At 34.6% G+C, this 23,308-nt stretch overlaps 2 protein-coding genes and 1 long non-coding RNA gene across 5 annotated transcripts; 2 read left to right on the plus strand and 1 right to left on the minus strand.

Annotated features, from left to right (window-relative positions):
- Window positions 1–774: 774 nt before the first annotated feature.
- Window positions 775–7,203, plus strand: LOC108486381 (uncharacterized WD repeat-containing protein C2A9.03-like). Of its 3 annotated transcripts, XM_017790421.2 has the most exons (10): window positions 775–1,142; window positions 1,485–1,647; window positions 1,762–1,929; window positions 2,049–2,135; window positions 5,547–5,681; window positions 5,776–5,877; window positions 5,971–6,062; window positions 6,183–6,288; window positions 6,374–6,460; window positions 6,551–7,203. In XM_017790421.2, the coding sequence occupies exons 2-10, from the start codon at window positions 1,489–1,491 to the stop codon at window positions 6,962–6,964; spliced, it is 1,350 nt and encodes a 449-aa protein (XP_017645910.1). In that variant the 5' UTR covers window positions 775–1,142; window positions 1,485–1,488; the 3' UTR covers window positions 6,965–7,203. The 3 variants fall into 3 exon arrangements, with proteins under 3 accessions (XP_017645910.1, XP_052885646.1, XP_052885647.1); XM_053029686.1 differs by lacking the exons at window positions 775–1,142; window positions 1,485–1,647; window positions 1,762–1,929; window positions 2,049–2,135 and adding an exon at window positions 3,052–3,640; XM_053029687.1 differs by lacking the exons at window positions 775–1,142; window positions 1,485–1,647; window positions 1,762–1,929; window positions 2,049–2,135 and adding an exon at window positions 5,443–5,459.
- Window positions 7,204–10,429: 3,226 nt separating this feature from the next.
- Window positions 10,430–11,245, minus strand: LOC128293744 (uncharacterized). Its single transcript, XR_008283928.1, has 2 exons — window positions 11,070–11,245; window positions 10,430–10,743 (listed from the first exon to the last, which is right to left on the minus strand). It is a non-coding gene; the product is annotated as an uncharacterized LOC128293744 (long non-coding RNA).
- A 9,749-nt stretch (window positions 11,246–20,994) lies between these two features.
- LOC108484961 (uncharacterized) lies at window positions 20,995–23,027 on the plus strand. The gene is made up of 2 exons (XM_017788835.1): window positions 20,995–22,415; window positions 22,847–23,027. The coding sequence occupies exons 1-2, from the start codon at window positions 20,995–20,997 to the stop codon at window positions 23,025–23,027; spliced, it is 1,602 nt and encodes a 533-aa protein (XP_017644324.1).
- The last annotated feature ends 281 nt before the right edge of the window (window positions 23,028–23,308 follow it).

Below are 23,308 nucleotides of genomic sequence, written 5' to 3' on the forward strand. Positions count from 1 at the left end.
GCAACGTGGAGAGTGTAGAGAGCGCCAAGATTTTTAAAGTTGAGATGTGAGGCAAACACGTGGGCATACAATATCGTAACTAGTGGACTGCACATAGGCAGATGGGCCCTACAATATAATGTTATTACCTTATTGGTGTATACAGTAGGTAAAATACTTTCCCTCTCTTAGATGGCAAATATTTTACTAAATATATCCAAACTTACTTAAGTGGCTAAAGAAAGAAAAAGAAAAAATCTAAGAAAAAAGTTACACTAATAATTTGGGATACTCGGAAGAGATTCATATTAAAGTAAAAATTTAAAAACATCTAACTTTTACAATTTCTTTTAATTTTTAAGTAAAAATAAATTTATTAACGTGATATATAAAATAAATAATATTATATCAATATATATAATATTTATAGACGGTTATGTAGGTTGTTTTGAGAATATCATTATAATATTTATATTTTTATTAATATTTTTATTAAATCAGATTTAACTTTTTAAAAAATTAATAATTTAATTTAATTAAAAATAAAAATTAATTTGATAAAAATTGTAAATTAGAGCATAAATTTATGTTAATAAATAATTTAATGACTCCCATGGAGGTATATCCACAACTACCGTAACCGCGGCAAAGTTGGCCACTAAAATTCAGGCAGTTGAGAGTGGGCCCCTTACAAAGCACACGGCATTCCATGTCTTAGTTTCATTTTTTTAACCGTTAGGGCCCATCGGTCTTGGGGTCCACTGTCTCACTACCTCGTTGCCTACCCAAACCCGCCCTCCCCGTCTTCACTGCTCAATGCTATAAGTATCGCTACGGGGACAGTCTCCATTGCCCTTTGCGCTAAACCCTCTAAAACAACAAAGCATCTATCTAGATTCTTCCTTCATCATTGCACTTGAATGCTTGTTCTTTTTTTGCTCCATTTTTTGTTTTAGATTCTCCATCGAGTTCTAAACTGTACTTACGGTGGTTAAAACTTCTTCGCTTTTCTTGTTTATATTTCCATCTGTTTGTTTCTCGGGAAAACCGCTACAATTCCCGTTCGTTTGGTGCTTTTTAATTCGTGTTCCTTTGTTCTGCCTGTTCGTTTGCATTCAAGGATCTTTGAATCTTCTTGATCTATCGTCTACCATTATTAGGAGGTATGTTCTGTATTCACATTCATTATTTTTCAATTTCCTTTATGTTTTTGAATGACTTTTGCAAACCGTTTATAAGTGACTTGTTCTGTGACTCTTTTTTAAAAGTCTTTTTCCTTCTTTAAGAGTGTTTGTTTATATAGATTTCTGCGTTCTTTTTCCTTTCTAAATTGTTCCTTACATAAGAATGAGTTTTTTTTTTTTTTGTAATTTCTCTTGTGGAATTCCTTATTTGACAACCTTTTTCTTTACAGTGTTGTTTTGATTGATATTCAGTAATATATGCATTAAACGCTCTGTTTTTTTTTTTCACTAAAACTTTCTTGTATTGCTTCCTGACTGTAGAACAATGGAACACTTTCAAAACGACGATCTTGAATATATTGTCGATGACTATTACGACTTCGATGATTTTGAGCACGACGATCTCTTCGCTGAACCTGAGCCTCGGCGAGACACTGCTGATTTTGACTCGTTTGACTCCGATTTTGAGGACGATTTCGAATCAGTACGTTCTTTTTTTAGAAGTCTTTCACGATTATGCTTTGATTCTAATGATTTAGATTCTAGAATATGTTATTAACCTTTTTTGGATATATGTATGGCCGTTACTCGGAAACAGAAGAAGCCGAAAACTGATACATCAGCTGTGGAAGCAAGAAACGGAAAAGATATGCAAGGAATTCCTTGGGAGAGGCTTAATTTCACTAGAGACAAGTATCGTGAGACGAGGTTGAGACAGTATAAGAACTACGAGAGCCTTTCTGGTTCCCGTGAAGGGATGGAAAAGGTCAGTTTCTGAGTTTCTTGCTAAATCTAAAACGCTAATTCTACTTCTGACATGACATATGATAAAAAACGGTTCTATTTAACCAATAAATAAACGGTTCAATTTATTGTTCTTGACAGGAGTGCTTGCACGTAGAGAAGGGAAATGCCTTCTATGACTTTCAGTTTAACACGAGGCTTGTCAAGTCTACAATTGTGCACTTTCAGGTAGAGAATCTGCTCATTACCTTCAGTTATTTTTACTATTGATCTTCTGTTTGTTGCAATTTCCTTCCCTTGTTAAGGCATCGCACTGCATTCTTTGGGTTGACGTTTCCACTTTAGGAGAAGTCTGGTCAAGAGGATTCGCTTTTTTTTTTTTTTAACATAGAATGAGTCCACTTGTTCAATGTTTTGAACGCTTATCAATTTTAGTTTCCTTCTGCATACAGCTTTTCTCCGTTCTTTCTTTTTCCGTAGTGGTTTAGATGTACTTGCAGTTGATCAGAGACGTGATATATTCAGACTTCCAAATTATATGTTAGTTTTGTTATCTAGAGCTGTTTGCTGCCTTCAACTTGTCATTCTTTGCTAATGGTTTGAACTTCAATTATTTGCATATTGCAGTCTCACAGTTTTGCAGTTCCTGTTGTCGTTTTATTACATTTTATCCTTGTTATTTAATTTATAATAGCTCTGTGCCTGAACCTTTCATTGGAGGCACATAGTTTGCAGCTACTCTGTGAGACCTTAGGCTTCTATTTATCCCTTTGTTTGTAGTTAACTTGGCAGCAGCCAGCTAATTTTAGAGTGATACGTTGTAGATATCTATTAGGTTTAGCGACGCCATATTTTCATTCCAATTTGACTTGAAAATTTTGTTGTCAACTTTTTCTTGCTCTTCTATTAATTTCAGATTTTTTATGTACCCCACTTGAGGCATCAAGATGGGGTTTGTATTCACATGAATCCTTTTTGTGCAGATTTGCGAAGGATGGTTTAATATATAACTTGCCCATGCTAACAGTTATACCAATTGTAAAAATTTAAAAGCGCAATATTTGCAGAGGTACCATCGTAATTATGGATATCGATGCTTATTTTTGAAATTTAATAGCAATTTATAGTAGTAGAACTTTAGGTTTGTAGTTTGTAGATACATGCACAGTTTCATGTACTATGAAGAGTTCACCATACAATCTGTAATATGCCATGGCTTCAGTATACATCAACTGTAAGGCACTGAGGCTCATGATGTTGGTGAGTTTTGAACTAGGATGTAGTATTTTTGACACTAGATTAGCCATTCGCCTAGAGTTGCCATAGGTTTTACTTCTGGCTACACGCCTACACCCTACACTCATCTGAACAAGGTGCTAAGATGACAGCTACATCTTACTCGTAAGAGTCTAGGTGTTGATTAATCCCTTTTGTTATCCTTTGATATAGATTATATTTGCGTTTGATGGGATTACGATCTTATCTTTGTCTTTGGATGTATGGTTCAGTTTTATGGTTTGTATAATTTATGGGGTTGTTAGGAATATCAAATTTGTTCTACTTTTGCCTGTTAATTTATATTGATTTAACCTGTGGCATCTAGGAATGCTATTTCTATCTTATTTCTGCCTTTAAAGCAGGTTGGAGTAATTTTTGAGCAGCTGGCGCGGTAAAAATGCATTATTTTTATGGTATGACAGGAAGCATTTTAGAGGGCCCTTGTAGCGATGCAAGTAATTTGACTAGAGCTATATGTCCCACGCTTTAATACTTAATTTGCCTTTCATCACGCTGCATTGTTTCATTAGATGCATTATGTTATTTGATTACTGCTTTTGGGGATCATCTGCATGCATAATTCAATTTCATTTACCTGATTTACTGCTGTTAAATATCATCTGCACGAGTATTGCATATTTTTATTTACTTAATATTCTGTTCTGAGATTCATCTGCATGGGTAATTTCCATTACTAGATTTGCTGCCCATGTTGTTCTTAGATGTTTGTTCCATGTGCAAGTCAAAGTTTCCCTCTTTTTTTTTTTCAGATTTTTTTTTTGCACTTTTTCGTTTGTAATCAAGGTATAGATATCATCGGATTGATGTATATCTTATTTATTGTTACTGCTGTGTTCTTGCTGTTGTTTTTGTATTTTCTTATCTTCTTTACTGTGTAATAGAGATCTGGAGCTATAACCTCTTTTAGGTTCTTGAGTAGATGCTAGGTTATGTTGTGTTTACAAAGAGTGGCCCTTGCTAGGTCAGCATCTCTGTGGTAATCCCTAGGCATTATGGTTGGTAGCAATTAGTATATAGATATCTCCAATTTCCTCTTTATCATCTTTTTGCAAGTATTCCATGCATTAGCCACTCAGCATGAATGTGTTCCCCTTTCCGTTTTCTGTAGCACAGCATTTTCATTTCTACCGTTTGGTTTTCAATGTTACCCAAGGGATCCATGTTGTATCATATTTGTGTGTCATTGCATCGAGTCATACTTCTAAGCTTATAAATGGAGTGCTTAATGCTTCTATCTTCTCTTCTCATCATTCTAAGTGATCCGTGAGATTTTCATGGTGTTGCCATATCGCCATATTTTCATTAGCTAACTGTGCTTTAGGCTTGTTCCAAGTAATCCTCATCCTGATTACTTAATCACATCATTGTGAGCTGTGTGATAGTCTTTTGTGCTTTACATTCTGTCATTTTATAGTTCTCATATGGTTTTCTTTCTCATCTTTTTTTTTTTTTTTTTGCAAAAATTTCATGCATTACCTACTATCTGTGAATTTTTTTACCCATTTTTTAACGGGTATTTGAGGGCAGTAAATTGGGGCTTGAATTTTGTATGGGAAATAAGGTTAATTTAGGATGAGATTAACAGTTCTGATCTATACCTTTTATCTTTTTTCCCCCTTCTTTTGACATGGAATTCAAAAAGTTCCTTCTAACTCACTGGTTGCATTTATGGGTCTACCTCTTTCATGGTTCTGTTTAATGTTGCAAATTTTAATGCATTACCTGTGCTCTGTGAATTTTTGTTTTCCATTTTGTTATTTATGTAGTGGGAAATTTGAGGAAAGTGAATTGGGGCTTCCCATACTGAAAGGGGACATACATGATCAATCAACGGCCGATTTTTCTTTTTATGACAGTTCTTTTTCCCTTTCTTTTCTTCCTCTTTGTATGGGATTCACAACATTTATTGCTGGTAAAATGTGGTTACATGGTCTTAGAAATATGTTACTAGTAATTCATTTTGAAATTAATGTGCACAAGAAGATTAATGCTTGTTTGTCTTTCCTATTAACTACCAATTTCTTTTTTATCCATACTCTTGATCATGGCATTGGGCCGTACTTCTTGTTGCACGGATGTTGGAAGGCTGAATTGTGGCTATAAATTGTTTGGGTCATCCCATTGAGTGGTGAAGCTAGTTATCGAGTCTTTAATTAACAGTAACATTACTATCTGTCGGTGAAAGGATTATGTGGAAGAGTATGGTCTTGTACACATGCACACTAATTTAAGATTTTAGTTTCAATTATCTAGGTGATGGATATTTTTATCTGCTTTCATGCTTGAAAGAATGCTGATATTAGTTATGGTATTGTGTTTAATTTATTTTTTATAATGCAGCTGAGGAATCTGTTGTGGGCTACATCAAAGCAAGATGTGTACCTCATGCAAAACTACTCGGTAATGCATTGGTCATCACTGCTACGCAAGGGCAAAGAAGTGCTAAATGTGGCTAAGCCAATTGTTCCCAACCTGGTTAGTGAATATGGCCATGATTAATTTAATTTGACTTCTGCTGCTTTGTTTGAAGAGCAGTTGAGATAAACTTTGTATTTTGATATGTTTGTAGAAACGACAATCTCAGCAACTCTCTAGGGTGCAGATTAGCACTATGACAGTTAAAGAAAATTTAATGGTGGCCGGTGGTTTCCAGGGGGAGCTTATTTGCAAGGTATCTGTTTTCCTTGTTTGACAAATGTTTATGGGATAAAATATTATGTTTGCAATTTCGCTCATGTTGTTGAGTATTTTTCTGCTTGGGCAGTATATAAATCAACCGGGAGTGGCATTCTCCACAAAAGTAACCACTGATGATAATGCGATCACTAATGCGGTGGATGTGTACCTCAATCCTAGGTAAGAAATATTTTGATCCTTTTTTAGCAGTCTAACAAAGAGAAATATTTTGGTTATCTTGAGCAATATATTACTTTGACTACATTTTAAAAGAAAACTGAATCTTCTTTATTTCTGCAGTGGTGCAATGAGAGTTATGGCTGCAAATAACGATGCTCAAATCAGAGTTTTTGATGCTGAAACTTTTTCAACCCTCAACCGGTTCTCATTCGACTGGTCTGTAAATGTAAGTGCTAGTCTTCAAATCCTTGCTGTAGATTTCCATTTTTTCGGGTGTTTTTCTTACTTTTATGGTTGTCTTATCTTAACAGAATACCTCTGTTAGTCCAGACGGGAAGCTGCTTGCAATCCTCGGAGACAGTACCGACTGCCTAATTGTCGATGCTCAGTCTGGCAAAGTATGCCACTCTTGCTGGACATCCAAATAAATGGTGCATTTTGAGGTTTAAATCTTTTTTATGTCTAATTTATTTTGTACAATGCTGCAGGTCACTGACACCTTAGAAGGACATTTGGACTATTCTTTTGCTTCAGCTTGGCACCCTGATGGGAACATTCTTGCTACTGGGAATCAGGACACAACTTGCAGATTGTGGGACGTAAGAAAACCATCCCAGTCCCTAGCTGTATTGAAGGGAAGAATGGGAGCAATTAGAGCTCTCAAGTTCACATCAGATGGTCGATTTCTTGCCATGGCTGAGCCAGCTGACTTCGTTCATGTCTTCGACACCAAGTCTGGGTATGTGAAGTGCCAGGAAATTGACTTTTTTGGTGAGGTTGCTGGAATATCCTTTAGCCCAGATACAGAATCGCTCTTCGTTGGTGTTGCTGATCGCACTTATGGCAGCTTGTTAGAGTTCAACCGCAGGCGACATAACCAGTATTTGTATTCCATCTTGTAAAACCTAAAGTGAAGGCCAATATCTATAGAGACGAATGATTGTGAATATTGAAGGGATGGGTTAAAAATTGCCTGGGATGATTGGGTTCTATTATATAACTTTCCGGGCGAGAGTACAAATTTAGTGTTTGTTTAGGTTGTTTTTGTGGAGCTTCAATTTTTTTACTACCAAAAATGAATTCAAAATTTTGCTCATGTGTTGTTAGCAATCGTGTGCAAGGAAATGTTTATTGAGCAAAACCTTTGGCTGTGGCTATATTTAATTATCCATAGCTTATCTTGCCATTTTTAGATAATATTCTAGAAATTTAAAATAATATATATAATATTCCAAAATTTGAAACATATATTTAAAAAATAAATCCATAAAATTTTCCTTTTTATATTTTCTTCTCAACCTTTTTTTTTTTACTATTTTTCTTCCCAACAATTATCTCTGATCAAACTACATCAATATTCTAAAATTTGAATCCTCTCATGAATTTTTAGTATTTCATTTGGTTTGGTTCATTGGAAATCTAGAAATGCGAAAGAAAACGAAACAAATTGGGGGGAGAGATTAGAGATTTTATGATATTGTAGGTGGTGTTCAAATATTCGAATGAAAGTGATTGAATATTTTACTTGGAAGTATAATATTAAGAAGAAGAGAACGAGAAGAAGAAAAATAAGTTGAGAAAATTAACTTACAAATTTATTTCTTAAATGAAGATAGGACGTATTATTTTAATTTATTATTACACCATTAATAGTTTAATGTTAAAATGTCATAAATTAATGATATTAATAATTATATAGTAATTATTTACAATTCGATGGTCAAAATGTAATATAGACCATACAATGAAATCTCAAAATAATAGATGATAAAATAGAAGTTCTAAAGCAACAAACAATCTATGAAGATGGAAACGAAAGAAGAGGTAGTGTTGTTAGGTCTTTGTCAAAGAGTCGTGGTAAAACCGCGTTCCAATTTCTTCATTTGACCCACAGCTTCATGGATTGTTGCCACTGCCATTAGCTCAAAAATATCCTGAAAATGACCCTTTATTTTATCTGCTATTGGCCTACTCGTTTGCTACTATCTGAGGCACCTTTTCATCACCTCATGGTTATTGATATGGACGAATGGCAAACGATTATATTTGATAAATACATATTTTATTTTATTTTATTTTTCCTTTCAAAATCGACAAAAGTATTATGAAAGCATTTGTAATGGAAGTTAGATTATATTTTGCTCTCTTTATTAAAAAACAATAGATAGATTAATTATTGTACATTAGATCAAAAGACAAATCAATCTTTTTATTAAAAATTCCATCCGTTTTTATTGTTAAAAGTTAGTCCATAAACGTCAACATGACGTACACATGACACACCACGTGCCACTATTTGATTATTCCGTCAAGCACATCAGCTTTTAACAATACAAATAAATAATTTTTTAATAAAAAAATTAATTTACTCTTTCATCTATTTCTAATATAATTCCTTTATAATACTTTAAACTCACAATAGGTTAAGAAAGTAAGACAAGAACAATTTCTAGTTTGTTCACCAACGTTTAGTGTTATTAATGCATGCTTATCAACAAATTAATTGGGCTGTGGACAACCTTATCTTAAATTATGGTAATTAATGTGACACCAAATAAACCAATTAGCCCATGATAAGATTAAATTTTAGTTTTAGGTTAAAGAAAACCATTTATTTGTGAGTCTGAATGATTTTTCTCACTTTAGCATGCAACTTGGAGCCACTATGCTTTTGTTCAACTTCTATATTCTTTTAAGGCCTATATGATATACCTCAATCTGATATCAAATTTAGAAAAATAATTAATACTTTTAACCGATAACAATGTGACTCATGACATTATTTTATCAACATGGAATAGTAAAAAAATTAATAAAAATTGGGCAACCTACCTTTTTAGTCATTCAATTTTAATTCAACTATGAAAATATTCAATTTAATCACTAGGAAATTGACTTTTTTAGTCATTCTGCAGTTTAATATTCAACGGCTTATGGCATGGCTTTGTTTTATAATTTTATGTTTTATTTCTCTTTTCCCTCACGACCAAAAGTATTCTCTTCTCCCTTAAAAGACTTTATCTTTAAACTGAAACCCTACCTTCCTTTTTGTCTGGTTTCTGACGGGTTTTGTTGGTTTCGTTAATTTTCTAGGTTTGGGTTTAGCAAGAATAGCAATGGGTGTTGGTTTAGGAAAGTTTAGGGGTTGTTGGCTTTCGCGAAAGTGATGGTGTGCGATGGTTAAAGTATAAGAATAGTCATCTAATTATGCACTTCATTTTATTTTGGTTACTCAATTATTTATTTTTTTAACTGATTTACTTTAACTTTTTAAAATTAAATATTTTAGTCACTTTTCTATTAATTGTTATTAGTTAAATGGAGGAACAAAAAGTTAATGTGGGCTTTTTTTATTGGCCTAATAACAAAATTTAGTTTTTCAATATTTACGCATTCTATCAATTTAATCCTGAATCTAGAAAATCTAACAAATTTTATCAAGAAACAACTGCACCGTATCTCACTTTTGACCCTCTCTCATTCTCGACCCTCTCGTCAACCACCATACACGATGCATCACCATCTTTGACTCACCCTCACCATCATCACTTCCTCTTCTCTCAACACCCAACAAACACCAAGGCTTCCCTCATCTTACCACCCTTCCTTCAACTCAAAACTAGAAGCCAAATTCTATTGAAACAATACTAGCCTCACGAATTCACTATTTCAATCCTTTGCCCTACACTATCACCATCACCATTTTCTCCTCACCTCTTACCAACCATCTATCTGAGACTTACCATGCACCAAACCTCACCCATTTACCGTCATTTAAATGTTTTGATATCCATAGAACTAACTAAAAATTTGACTAAAGCAAGTGCACCTATCAATTAATAGTATAGCTACAGTGAGCAAAGATATCGCTCCCACGAAAACTAAAAGTACTAATAATTATTGTCTTTCTATTATTTAATCGAATAATTCTAGTAATTGATTTAAAAACAAAAACTAACTAATTTAATTAACTAACGAACATGACAAAGAACAAATCTTGAAAATAATTGAGTAACAATTAATAACCAAAACCCAGGAAAGAATTTACATAGATTTTATCTGTCATTATCAATCTAAATTACACAATTTCTTTACTGAGTAACTTGATCCATAGAAATCTCTAAATTATGCAAATATCTCTTTCGAGCAAAAGAGAAACTGACTTTAAGTTGATTAATTAAAATTTCTTTCTAATTAAAACCCCTATTATCGCATTAACTCATGTCGAAACCTTTTTTGAAATCTACTTCTATTTTAAAACGAAAATGGAGTCGCCACCAATCCTTGTTATTTAGGTGTGACTAGATCACCTCTATAATAGGCCCATTTCGCCCGGGCCCATAACAAAAACCAAAAAACAAAATAAATAAATAAATAAATAGAAAACAAATGTTAATAATCTAAGTCCCTTTTGTTACAACAAAGCCCAAACCAAAATAAACCCAACATCCGACCCAAACATTAAATTCAAATCACCAACCCAATACCCAAATTAATATCCTAGCCCAAAACACAAATCAAATTATAATGGCTCAATGAAAAAACCAGCTAGGGCCCGAAAGTTTAATATTTTCAGAACCCTAGGGTTCTCTTTTCCCCTTGTGCCGCTGCTGCCTTCGTGCCAGCTTTCATGCGCGCCATTACCTCAGTCACGCGCACCACGCTTCATGCCCACGAACGGCTTCTCCACGCCATGCACACCAGCAACAGATTAACAAACAAAGGAGCAGTGGACAGCAAATAACAGCAATTGACAGTAATGAAATTGTATTTTAATTTGTATTTTCTTCTTTTATTTATTTTATTTTTTGGGCTATAAAACTGAATGAAAATGTTGTAAATAGGGGCTTCTTTTCCCATAAATATACATGCATATTGAAAAAAAACAGACAAAAATCGAAAAGGTGATTCATTCATCAACTTTGGCCTTTATTTTTTCGTTTTTATTTCTTTCTTATTGGTGAATCTGTTATGCAAATATAAAAACGAGGAGGAGAGTTTGCTTACCAGTCATTCGGCGTCGATCCAATCAGCATTTGCTCCTCCGATCCAAAGGCTAACGAATCCCTAGGAATCCGGTTAGAGCCATGACGGAGAGGGGAGGCCTACTTGGCGCCGTCGAGGTCTGCGTGGGGGATTAAGAGATTTTAAAAATAATTTAGGGTTTTTTTTTTAGAAAATGATCTGCTGAATGATTTTTAGGAAATGTTTTGGCTTTTATATGTGCTAAAAAACGGCGTCGTTTTAAGCTGTGGGAATTGGTGTTGAAACGGCGTCGTTTCATGACGCAACCCGATAACCTGACCCAGATGCGGCTAGAGCCGCGTGTTTTGGGTCTTTGAGGATTATTTGCGTGATCAGTCCCTCCCCTCATGCATTGATCTTTAATTCGGCCTTGATTCTGTTTATCTTTTTTTACATTTTCCCTGAGATTCGCGCATGGTTACAATTTAATCCTTGTTTAAACGCTGTGCTTTGAGATCTGGAGTATTTCTAGTTTTGATCCCTGCATATTCGCGCGCATTGCGCTTTAGTCTTTTGCGATTTCAATGGCTTAATTTATTAATTATCCCTTTCATTTTAACTTTATTTTAATTGAGTTTTTTTATTTTTGTATAATTCATTATTATTTTTAAAATCCACTGAGCATTCATTTTTAATTCTTGTTTATTTTTTTGTATTTTAGCTACTTTGATAATTTTATTTTGTTTTTTAAATCATTATTGTAAAATTTTTTATATCGATTATTTTAATATTTTGTATAATATTTCTCATAAATGTTCTTATATTATTATTATTATTATTATTATTATTATTATTATTATTATTATTATATAGTTCATAATAAAATTAATTTTGTTCCATGTATATTATTAATCTTATATTATTTTATACATATAACTTCTTTTAAATTTATTCCTATATTTTATTATATATCTTTACTATTTAAAGGAAGATCCTACATCTCTAATGTATTATTTTAAATTATTATTATGTATATGTATATATTGTTACGTATGTTCGATTTATATATACATCATTTAATCCATATTATTTTATATGTATACTTTCCTTTGAATCTATTTGTGTACATAATTAGGTTTTTGAAATATATTATATATACAATTTATGATAAAATTAATTTAATCTTATAATTATTGATTTCATGCTATTTTTTACAAATAATTGCTTTCAAATATATTTATGTACACGTATGTTTTTGTAAATCTATTATGTATATAATTTATTTCTTAGGATTATATCTTCTTATGTATTTTACTATATCCATTCATATTTTATATATTATTTAAATTCTCTTTTATTGTGTGTATTGTTATTTTAAATAAATGTTTTTACAATTTGCATGTCATTTGATTCAAAGGTCTTCATTCTACAATATTCATTTTAATGCCAAGTTTTTTATATATAAATTCAACAATTCATCAATTATATAAATTACGTGTTCATTAGTTCGTCATTATTTTAAAATTGTCTTATACCATATTGCCTTCTAATTTCCACTTTGTTTTGTACAAGTTTTGTTGATTGTTTTATATTGTGCCAAATCTATTGTTGATGTATATCATTTAGTCATTGTTTTATTCATTATATTAATTGTTCTCCATCCATGATTAAGAATTTGATTACATTTTACTTAGAATAGTTGTACATAATTGTTAGATTTATTAATTGTGGTTTATTGTACTATATTATTTCATGTTCATTAATCCTTTTCTATTCAAATGTTTCGTCACAATGCATGAAATATTCCATCTATTTTAAAACAAATGAATGTGTTTTGAGCGAATTTTCAATTTTCCTTATTATTCAAAAATTCTGAAATAAGGCAATATCCGATATTTGGGAATTCGGGAATTCGTGCCCTACCGTGCTTGGTATGATTTTTCGGTGAACTAAATATTTGGATATCCTTTTATAATTTTAGTATGCAAGTTTTTGAAAGTCAAAAATCAATCGTATTTTTGAAGGTATAAATGATCGTATCCAATCGTGCTGGGTATGATGCTGCATATTTTTGAAACGAAAGAATTTTGACAGTTAACTTGAACTATTCACACATTTTAAAGAATCATGCTTTGAAAGATCTTTTTTTTAAATCTTTGATATAAGGATAGCATCGAATCAATTTGGTACCACTTTTTGGACGTAATGAGGGTGCTCACCATTCCTCATGCGTAACCGACTCCCGAACCCATTTTTTTAAATTTTATGTGAACCAAAATTGTTTAAAGTGGAACAAAACATTTTAGTAGGTGACCCAATCACACCTAAGCAAAGAGATTGGTGGCGACTCCACATGTTGTTTAAAAGTCGATTTCTGTTTTTTACTTTCAAATAAAAAAATGGTTTCAACAGCCTCAAAACTTGGTCATTTTAATAAATTGTTAGATTCATTAAAACGATACTTTTTGGTGTACAAAATCCATGAAATGGGTTCGGGAGTTGGTTATGTATGAAGAAGGGTTAGCATCCTCATAACGCCCAAAATTGGTACCTAGTTAATTACTTAAAGTCTTGATGTTGAAAATTAAAAATTCCGAGAGAATTGAAAAGTAAGATCCTTCCTTGCATGGTGTTATTTGATGGTATAAAAAAATCCGATCTAAATTGAATTTTTAATGAGGAGGCATTCTCATTTTGAGTTGACCAAGACAAAAAAATCATGTTTCGTAAGTTGGTGCACAAAATCTCGAATTCTCGAAAATAATAACGCTCACCATTTAATTATTGCCCAAATCTTATATTTTTAATTATTATTATTCATTTTATTTTTTTAATAATAATAATAATAGACATTCAATTATTTTGGTTCAAAGAGAAAATCGTACTCCGTAAGTTAGGGACACAATTTCTCAAATCCTCAAAATAAAGAATATCGCCTTGGTTCAAATTGCTAAATAGACAATGTGTGAAAATGAAACTTCTAATATGACATGCTATGGACTTATTCGAACATAAAACATTACATAAGATACACGAACATGTTTAAATTTTTTATATGATGTCATAAGGCGAAATATAAATAACAAAGATTAAAAGTGAAAGGAATTAAAAAGAAATAAACATCTTGAATGAAATAAATAAAGGACTCAATTGAAATTTAAACGAAATTTAAAGGAAAATTAAAAAATAAAGACTAAAAGAAAATAATTGGGAAATTTAAGGGTAAAATTATAAAATCCGTAATTTAAAGAGAAAAATAAATAAATAAATAAAATTTAAGCATGTTGGAATTTAAATAATAGAAAATAAAGGACCAAATCTAAAAATAAAAACTAAATTGAAACCCAAAAAAATTGAAGTCCGAATTGCAAGAAAACAAAAAAAAAGAAAAAAATGAATAAAGGATTAAATTAAAATAACATCAAAATGTTCAAGGACCCAGGATGTTATTCTTCCCCAGCCAGCACACGTGTCATTCCCAAAAGGAGTCAACAGTTGGAGGACTATGTAATAACCCAAATTTACCCGGGCCCATAAATAAAAAATAATAAATAAAATAAAAGTTTTATAGTCCATTTACAAAACCCAAAAAAATTGTTAAGCCCGTTTACATAGCCCAAAGGACCCGATAGCCCAAACCCGGTTACACTTGTAGCCTAACTGGTTAAACCCAAATACCTAAAACTACCCAACAACCCGGTTACACACAACAACCCAAATGCCCAAACGAAGGTCCAAACTAGCAAGGCCTAATGCCTAAACCAAATCTGGAAACCTTAGGGTTTCCAGAAACTTCGCGCTATAAGTACCCCAAGCGTCACGCCTTTTCATCTCGCACCGTTTCAGTGGGCTTTATCGGCACCGTGACTCTAGCTCCGAATCGCGCGATAATCGGCACACAAATCAATGCCAGAGCACTCACCACCATGATATCCTCGCGAGCACCTACAAAAAAAGGAAAGAACCACAGCAAAAAGAGAAACAAACATGGAAAGAAATCTTTGATTTCTTTCCCCAAAATATAATAATTTGCAGAAAGGCTATAAAAACCCTTTTCTAATATGTAAACATTACGGTTTTTTTAAGCACACATATATAATAAAATACAGCAGTTTATCGAAGAACAAAGGTGATTCATTTTTTGCTCTTTGTCTTTTGTCATGAATATATGTATATGAAAAGCTAAAACAAATAAAAAGAGGATTACCTCTCAATTTGCTGAGAAAGGCAAAGTTTTAGGGTCCCGACCGCCGTACGTGACGGATTCAAGGGCGGCGCGTGGGCAAGTGAGAGCCCGATGACGGAGGCACGACGGCGTTCCGAGGGCCTGCCCTCAATCCTCTTTCAAAGGGTTTTTTTAGTTTTTTTTTTAAAGAACAGATTTAAAATGGTTTCAGGGCTAAAATTTGGCTTATATAGCCTCTTATGTACGGCGTCGTTTTGGCTTAATTCAATAAGCACTAAAACGGCATCGTTTCAATAGATGATCCGCGCGTTGACCCGATGACCTGGGGAGGATCCGCTTATTTTTGATAAATGGGCAAATTGCCCAATCGATCCTTCCGTTATTTTAAATTTATAATTTCATTTTATTTTTATGTTAAATTGGCCCTAACCTTTTATATCTAATTCAATTTAGTCCCAATGGCCATTAAAACCTACTCTGGAGAACGACGTCGTTTTTGGGGATTAGGGCTAATTGCCCAGTGAGTCCCTCATTTTTAATACGCATTCCAATTAAGCCCAAAATTTTCATTTATTTGAAATTAGCCTTAATTTTAATTAAATTCAATTTTAGTCCTTTTTTATATATATTTAATTTATTTTAAAATACTATATGTATTATCTATTTTATAAACATTAGTTATATAAAAATAACATATATTATTTTATTTTATTATATGTGTTTCTTATAAATTTTATTATATATATTTTTTACTTTATAATTCATTTTATTATATTTATATATGTAAATTATTATATATATTATATCATTTTTATTATTTATTATTTTATTTTATATCATTTTATTATTAACTATTTATTATGTATAATTTAAAATTTTATAAATTATTGTTGAAAATTACACTTTTATACATTATTATTTAAAAATCTAATATGTAATATTTTTAAATTTAATGTGAAATTTTGTTCTCATGTAATATATTAATACTTTTTATAAATATATACTAAATGTATATTAAATCATACAATACATTTATATATATTAACCATTGTCTAAATTTTCTCGTAAATTGTTTGTTATTATTATATTATTTATCGTTTTTATACATTTGCATGGAATATTGTTGCACATATACATATTATGTAGTTATATAGTTATATTTATTATTTGTCACATTGTATCTTTCATGGAATGATAATGTATGCACATTTTAATGATTATATATGCATGAAATACTAATGTATTATATGAGTTATGTTATTATTTATCATCTTTTATACCATATTCGCATAAAATGATAAAGCATGTATTATGTAGCTAGGTTTATTTAGTATTAATTTCTTGTAATATGTAAAATACATCATTATTTTCAAAAAAATCATATCTCATTTAATCCAAAAGGAATTTTAAAAAAGTGAGGCAATGCTTTTGGTATTTAGGAATTCGGGAAGTAGTGCCCAACATGCTGGGTTGCGATTTCCCGTTTGTCTAAATGTCTAAAAATATCATTTTAAACGAGTTTCACAAATTACAAGATGATTTCGGTTGCGAAAGTTTAAAGATATTATGTCCAATCATGCTGGATATGATGTTTGTACTCTTTTGAAGCGAAGGAATCTTGATTTCTTTTTTCAAATTATTATTAAAAAAAAAAGATTTTATTTCTAAATTCTTTCAATCTTTTGACATTAAAGACAAAAAATTATTCAATTTGGTACCAATTTTTTGGGCATTACGAGGGTGCTAACCCTTCCTCGTACGTAATCGACTCCCGAACTCGTTTCCTTGATTTCGTAGACCAAAACAAATGATTTCAAAACAAAAATTAGTTTGAAGGTGGTTCAATCACACTTAAACTGATTGGTGGCGACTCCCATTTTCATTTTTTAAAGCTGAACCTCGTTTTTCAAACCCCGTTAATAAAAGGGTTTCGACAGCTTAGCGACTTCACTGGGGACAATAAGAGAGTCAAGCCAAAAATTGATAACTTTCTATCTTAATGCTAAAATTTGAAAGGATTTAAAGATAAAGATCCCTTTTCATGTGTTCGCAACATATGTTTGTTATATTATTTGTACACATTGCATTTGCATGACCGTTGGTCACACCTTTAAGTGGGAGTAAGAAACTAAGTTTTCGTGAGGTTTTCACCTCTGTATGAGCTAGTGGATTACTTTCAGGATACTATACCTATGTCTTCGTGAGATTTTCATCTCCGCATGGCCATAGGGAAATGTGACCCCCTGAACTGAACTTAGTCTATATGAGCCTATAATGGGTGAGGACCGAGGAATCTGCTGATTCAGGTACCCTCGCTTTAGAACTGAAACTCATATAGTGAACTTTAAGTGCTTACCCTAGGGATTATGGTGATAACTTTTAGTAAACTTCCCTTATGAGTGTTTGTTTGTTATACTTTTATATGATACTAATTTATTTTGTTTTGCTATCATTGCATGTCATTGCATTCAAAGGTATCGATTCACGGTTCGATTTCTGGGTTAGAAAGTTTTGTAATGGGGAACGAATATCTTGATAAAGTGGAGGACAATGCCTCTGTCTGTACCTAGTCAAAGAAAATCCAATTAGAGAAAGGAGATAGTGTCATTGAGGGGCATACATAAGAGTTATGGGACTTCACCCGTATTAATTCGACGCAGAATGAGTTTTAGGAGTTGAGAGACATTTGGGCCCAATGGGATGACGAGGCTAAGCAGCTTTTCTATCAGAATTATGGAGACCTTCCCTATTTGCTAGACGTTAAAGTAGATAGGCACTTGTTTCGAGCTATGGTACAGTTCTAGAACCCTGCTTATAGTTGCTTTACATTTGGTGATGTTGATCTTGCACCTACTTTGGAGGAGTATACGACTTTACTGCGTTGCCCGAGGATTCAGGGTTACAAGGCTTATGTTAGACCTGCTAGCCTTCCAACTTTTGTGAAGAAGCTGGTGATGATTACTGGGATGAGTGAGTAGTGGGCTGTAGCTCGTGTGCAGCAAAAGGGTGATAGTAAGTGCGTTCCATGGGCCGTTTTGAGAGATTTGATATCGATACATCCAGATGTAAAGAAAAGGGTCGATGTCCTAGCTTTGAGTATTTACGGCATGGTGATTTTTCCGAAGGCATTGGGGCACATAGATGAGGCAGTCGCGGATTTGTTCGATCGCATTGGTAAGCAGAATACACCGATACCAACAATCTTAGCTGAGACATTTAGATTTTTGAGTGCATGTCGGAGGGTCGGCGAGGGAAGATTTATTGGATGTGTGCAATTGTTGCTAGTCTGGTTCCATAGCCACTTCTGGAAGCTTGATAAGGTTCCTTGCCAAGTATTCTTTAAGGGTTATTCTCCCTTAAAGGAAGCAGTAGACATGCCTAAGAGAGATGACATTTCAGAGGAGAGGTGGATAGACATTCTTCAGAATCTTCGAGAGCAAGATGTTATGTGGAAGGCTCCTTGGTTGGTTCCTAGTGAAGTCCTTTACCGCTGTGTCAGTTTTGATTGGGCTCCTCTGCCCGGAATTTGGAGAGTAGTTGGATATGCACCATTGCTTGTTCTAAGGCAATATCGGGCGAGGCAGTTTATACCGGCTACACAGGGTTTGGCTCAAAGTGATTTCTCTTATAAAGGAGATTACTATAAGAAGAGGATGCGAGAGATTTTTGAGGCTTGGAAGAAGCCTTTCTGTATGAATATCTTGACCGAAGGCTCAACGTCAACCCTTGAGTATAAAGGATGGTTTACTAGAAGAGTCAACGATAATGTCCCTAAATTGATTTTGGGAATGGCTCGATCATTAGAGGAGAGCTTACGAGTGATTCCATCAGAGTTGGAGGTTATGGAGTAAGAGTTTGAGAAAAAGAATTCAGAGCTTGAAAAGAGGATTGAGAAGCTCGAAGAGGAGAAAATGTGTTTAAGTCTCGATGTCGATGTTCAAAAGATGGAGGTCGAGAAGGTGAAAAAGGAAAAGAAAAAGATCGAGATGATTTAAAGACGCACTACAAGAAGGCCCAGGTAACGTTAAAAAGGGTCGGATTAGTGAGATCTTCAGAGCAGTGGCAGCAAGAGATTCGAGAAGAAAGAGCCAAAGCCAAGTATTGGGAGAAAAAGTTCCAAGAGATGCAGTCGCGTAATCAGGCCCTAAAGAAGGAAAATCAAGGATTAAAAACTAAGGTGGCTGAACTTGGACGATCTCTTCACCGAGGTCGTAACTCTGCGATTGAGTTAAAGGAAAGCTTAAATAAAATTGAGGAAATGAAGCGCAATATTGGAGGGTTGGAAGCAGCACTACAGGATTGTGAGCTACCGATTGAGCAGCTCGAGGCAAGAGAAGAACAGTGGAAGGGAGAACTTTGCCATCTTCAAGATCAAGTTGGAAATAGGGATTATCCCATGGGAGAAGCCTTAGTTCAGATTCGAGATGTTGCTGAACACTTGCAGGATTTGGCGGTACAAGCTAGAATGCTGAGTATAATGTATGAGTCATCGTCAGACAGAGGACAAGAGTTAGCATTGTTATTAGATAGGGTTAAGATTCTAGGCCTACGGGCGAAAGCGTATTTGTAATCCGTTTTATGAAAAGATTCTTGTTCCTTAAATAACGTTTTTTAAAATGAAACTGAACCAGAATCGATATTTTTTGCATTCATGCATTTGCATCTCATCACATCATATGCATTCAAGTTTATAGAAAGACCCTAATTAGTTAAAATTATTAGGGAGAAAGAGAGTAAGAGAAAGAAAATCTGAAAGCAACACATCCCTACGGTACACGCGCTAAGTCAAAGAATATGAACCAAAGATTTGAACAGCTACAGAAGGATATGCAGGACCAATTGTAAGAGCAATTGGCAAAAATGCAAAACGACATGAGGGAGCAAATGTTGAAGGCTCAAAGGAATATGATGGCTGAGATGGCTCAACTACTGAGGGTCACTGATAAGGGAAAGACTCCCATGACAATTACTGGCGAGGATGGTAAGGATCATCCTCCAGGTTTCACCCCACCCCATGTGCCTACACTAACCGAGGCACTTCCTAGGAGGCCGTCTATCACTATAAGGCCTCAATAAGGGTCGGTCGATGCTGGGATCCCTATAAATTTCACAACTGGTTCATGATTTAATTTGGGCAACAATCCCGTAAATCCTGTCATTCTTAAATTAGACATGGCTGAAAAAGAGGATTTTAGAACTGAGGCTGCAAGACAGTTAGAAGAATGCTGCAAATGGTTGGAGGAAAAATTCAAAGTTTTAGAGAATACTGATGGGCATCATAGAGTTGATGCCAAAGATCTAAGCTTGGTCCCAGACTTGGTGCTTCTTCACAAATTCAAGATGCCAGAATTTGAGAAGTACAATGGGACTACTTGCCCAGAAGCCCACATTAAAATGTTCTGTAGGAGGATGACTGGGTACGTGAATAATGATCAACTGTTGATCCACTGTTTTCAAGATAGTTTAATTGGAGCAGCAGCCAAGTGGTATAATCAACTGAGCTGGGCCAGAATATGTTCATGGTGGGATCTTGCACAGGCCTTCATGCAGCAGTACAATCATGTGACTGACATGACTCCGGATAGGATCACGCTACAAAACATGGAGAAAAAGCCTAATGAAAATTTTAGGCAATATGCACAGAGATAGAGAGAGGTGGCAATACAAGTTCAACCACCGTTGTTGGAAAAGGAGACTACCATGTTGTTCATCAATACTCTAAAGGCTCTATTCATCACTCACATAATTGGAAGCACCACTAAAAGCTTCGCGGATATAGTCATGGCGGGAGAGATGATCGAGAATGCCATAAGAGCTGGCAAAATCGAGGGGGAAGCGACCAAAAGATCAGCTCTAAAGAGAAAGGATAGTGAAGTGAATAACACAAGCACCTTCAACACGAAGGCAATCACAGTTGGTCAACCTAAAACAGCTACGGTTGAGCAACAGAGTTCTCAAAGGCAGGAATCAGGTACAAGGCAGAATTCTGAAAGGATGCAGTTCACACCTATCCCCGTGACATATCGTGAACTTTATCAAAGCTTATACAATGCACATGCTATTTCTCCTTTTTACTTGAAACCACTACAGCCCCCATATCCCAAATGGTATGATGCAAACGCCAGATGCGAATATCATGCTGGAATACCGGGGCATTCGATCAAAAATTGTATCGATTTTAAGAAGACCGTAGAGAGGCTCATTAAGATGGGGGTAGTGAAGTTCGACAATACCCCTAATACTGAAAACTCGTTGCTAAATCATAGTGATCAAGGAGTGAATGCCATTATCGAAGCCAGTGAGAGAAGAATGAAGGAAGATGTTGCTGAGGTGAAGATGCATATAAAGGTGATTTGGGAGGAGATGATGAAGAGAGGTATGTTAACCTCTAAAAACGAGAGAAGAGAAATAAGGAACTATGATGAGTTCCATGAGAAAGAAGGACATGAAGTTCAAGATTGTGAAGAATTCAAGGCCTTGGTGCAAGGTTTTATAGACAACAAAGAACTACAAATTTTTGAATGTAGCTCTTGTGAAAAACAAGTATGTGTGCTGGAGGATAAACAGAAAGGAGCTAGCCGGCCAAGGATTATTATTTCCCTGCTGAGGAATAATGAAGTGTGGGAACAAACGGAGCCTAAGGTCATTATCCATAAGCCTACGCCTTTCCTTTATAAGGATAGCAAGAGGGTACCATGGAGCTATGACTGCAATGTGACAGTGCCGGAGGAGGAGAATATAGCCAGCACGTCTAAAGATGTACAAGTTGAGGGTTTCCATACACAGAGTGGGAAGCGGTATGATACGGTGGGCTTTAGAGAGGAGCCCACAAAAATAAAGAATATTAGTGCAGAGAAGGAGAAAGAGGCTAAAGTGCCTGTCAAGAAGCCAGTAAAGGAGGATGAGGCTAAGGAATTTCTAAAGTTCCTTAAGCATAGCGAGTATAGCGTGGTTGAGCAGTTGCGTAGGCAGTCGGCTCGCATATCAATATTGGCTCTACTTCTGAGTTCTGAGGTATATCAGGATGCATTTATGAAGGTGCTCAACGAAACATATGTCACTCATGACATATCCGTTAACAAGCTGAACCGGTTGGTGAATAAGATAAGTGCAGATAATTTCATCTACTTTAATGATGATGAAATCCCACCGGGGGGCAGAGGGTCAACTAAGGCTTTGCACATCACCATTCGATGCAAGGGGTACACACTCACAAGTGTGCTCGTCGATAATAGATCGGCCTTGAATGTTCTACCGTTGGCTACATTGAACAGATTACCCATTGACAGTTCTTACATGAAGACATGTCAAAATGTGGTAAGAGCCTTCGACGGTATAGAAAGGAATATGATGGGAAGAATTGACATTCCCTTAGAAATTGAGCCGAGTATATACGAAGTAGACTTCTTGGTGATGGATATCAAGCCTTCCTACAATTGTTTATTATGGAGGCCATGGATACACTCAGCAGGAGTGGTCCCCTCATCGTTACACTAGAAATTGAAGTTAGTGACGGATGGACGGTTAGTAACCATCAATGCGGAGAGCAAGACCCCTTATGTCGAGACGAATGAAGAGTCTATTGAGTGTTCCTTTCGCTCTTTAGAATTTGTGAATGCAACCTTCATTTCAGAAGGGAGCGAGCCACCGGTGCCAAAGATAGCAAGAACTACGAGGATGGCTCTATAAATGATGGTGGAAAAGGGAGTCTTACTAGGAATAGGGTTAGGAAAATACCTGCAATGAGGGACTCAAATCCCAGAACTGAAAGAGAAGAAAGATTACTTTGGTCTGGGCTTCAAGCCATACTATAAGCAAAGGAGGAAGGAAGTTGAGAAACGCCAAGAGGGAAGAAGGACGCACCTTAATGGAAGAGAAGTAGAGTGGGAGCCAATGACATTCCCTCCAATATCCCAAGCCTTTATATCAGGAGGGTTACTTATAGAAGAAAGTCATCAGATTAACGCTATACATGATGAAAGATTAGAATAAAGAAACCTTGAGGGCATTCGCCCTTGTGAACCGGGAAGCTCTCTGAACAATTGGACTGCGGAGAAACTTCCTATAGTCTTTAGGAATTTTTTAGAGTAATTCT

Source organism: Gossypium arboreum, chromosome 6 (assembly GCF_025698485.1).
Source record: "Gossypium arboreum isolate Shixiya-1 chromosome 6, ASM2569848v2, whole genome shotgun sequence".
NCBI classification, from domain to species: Eukaryota; Viridiplantae; Streptophyta; class Magnoliopsida; order Malvales; family Malvaceae; genus Gossypium; species Gossypium arboreum.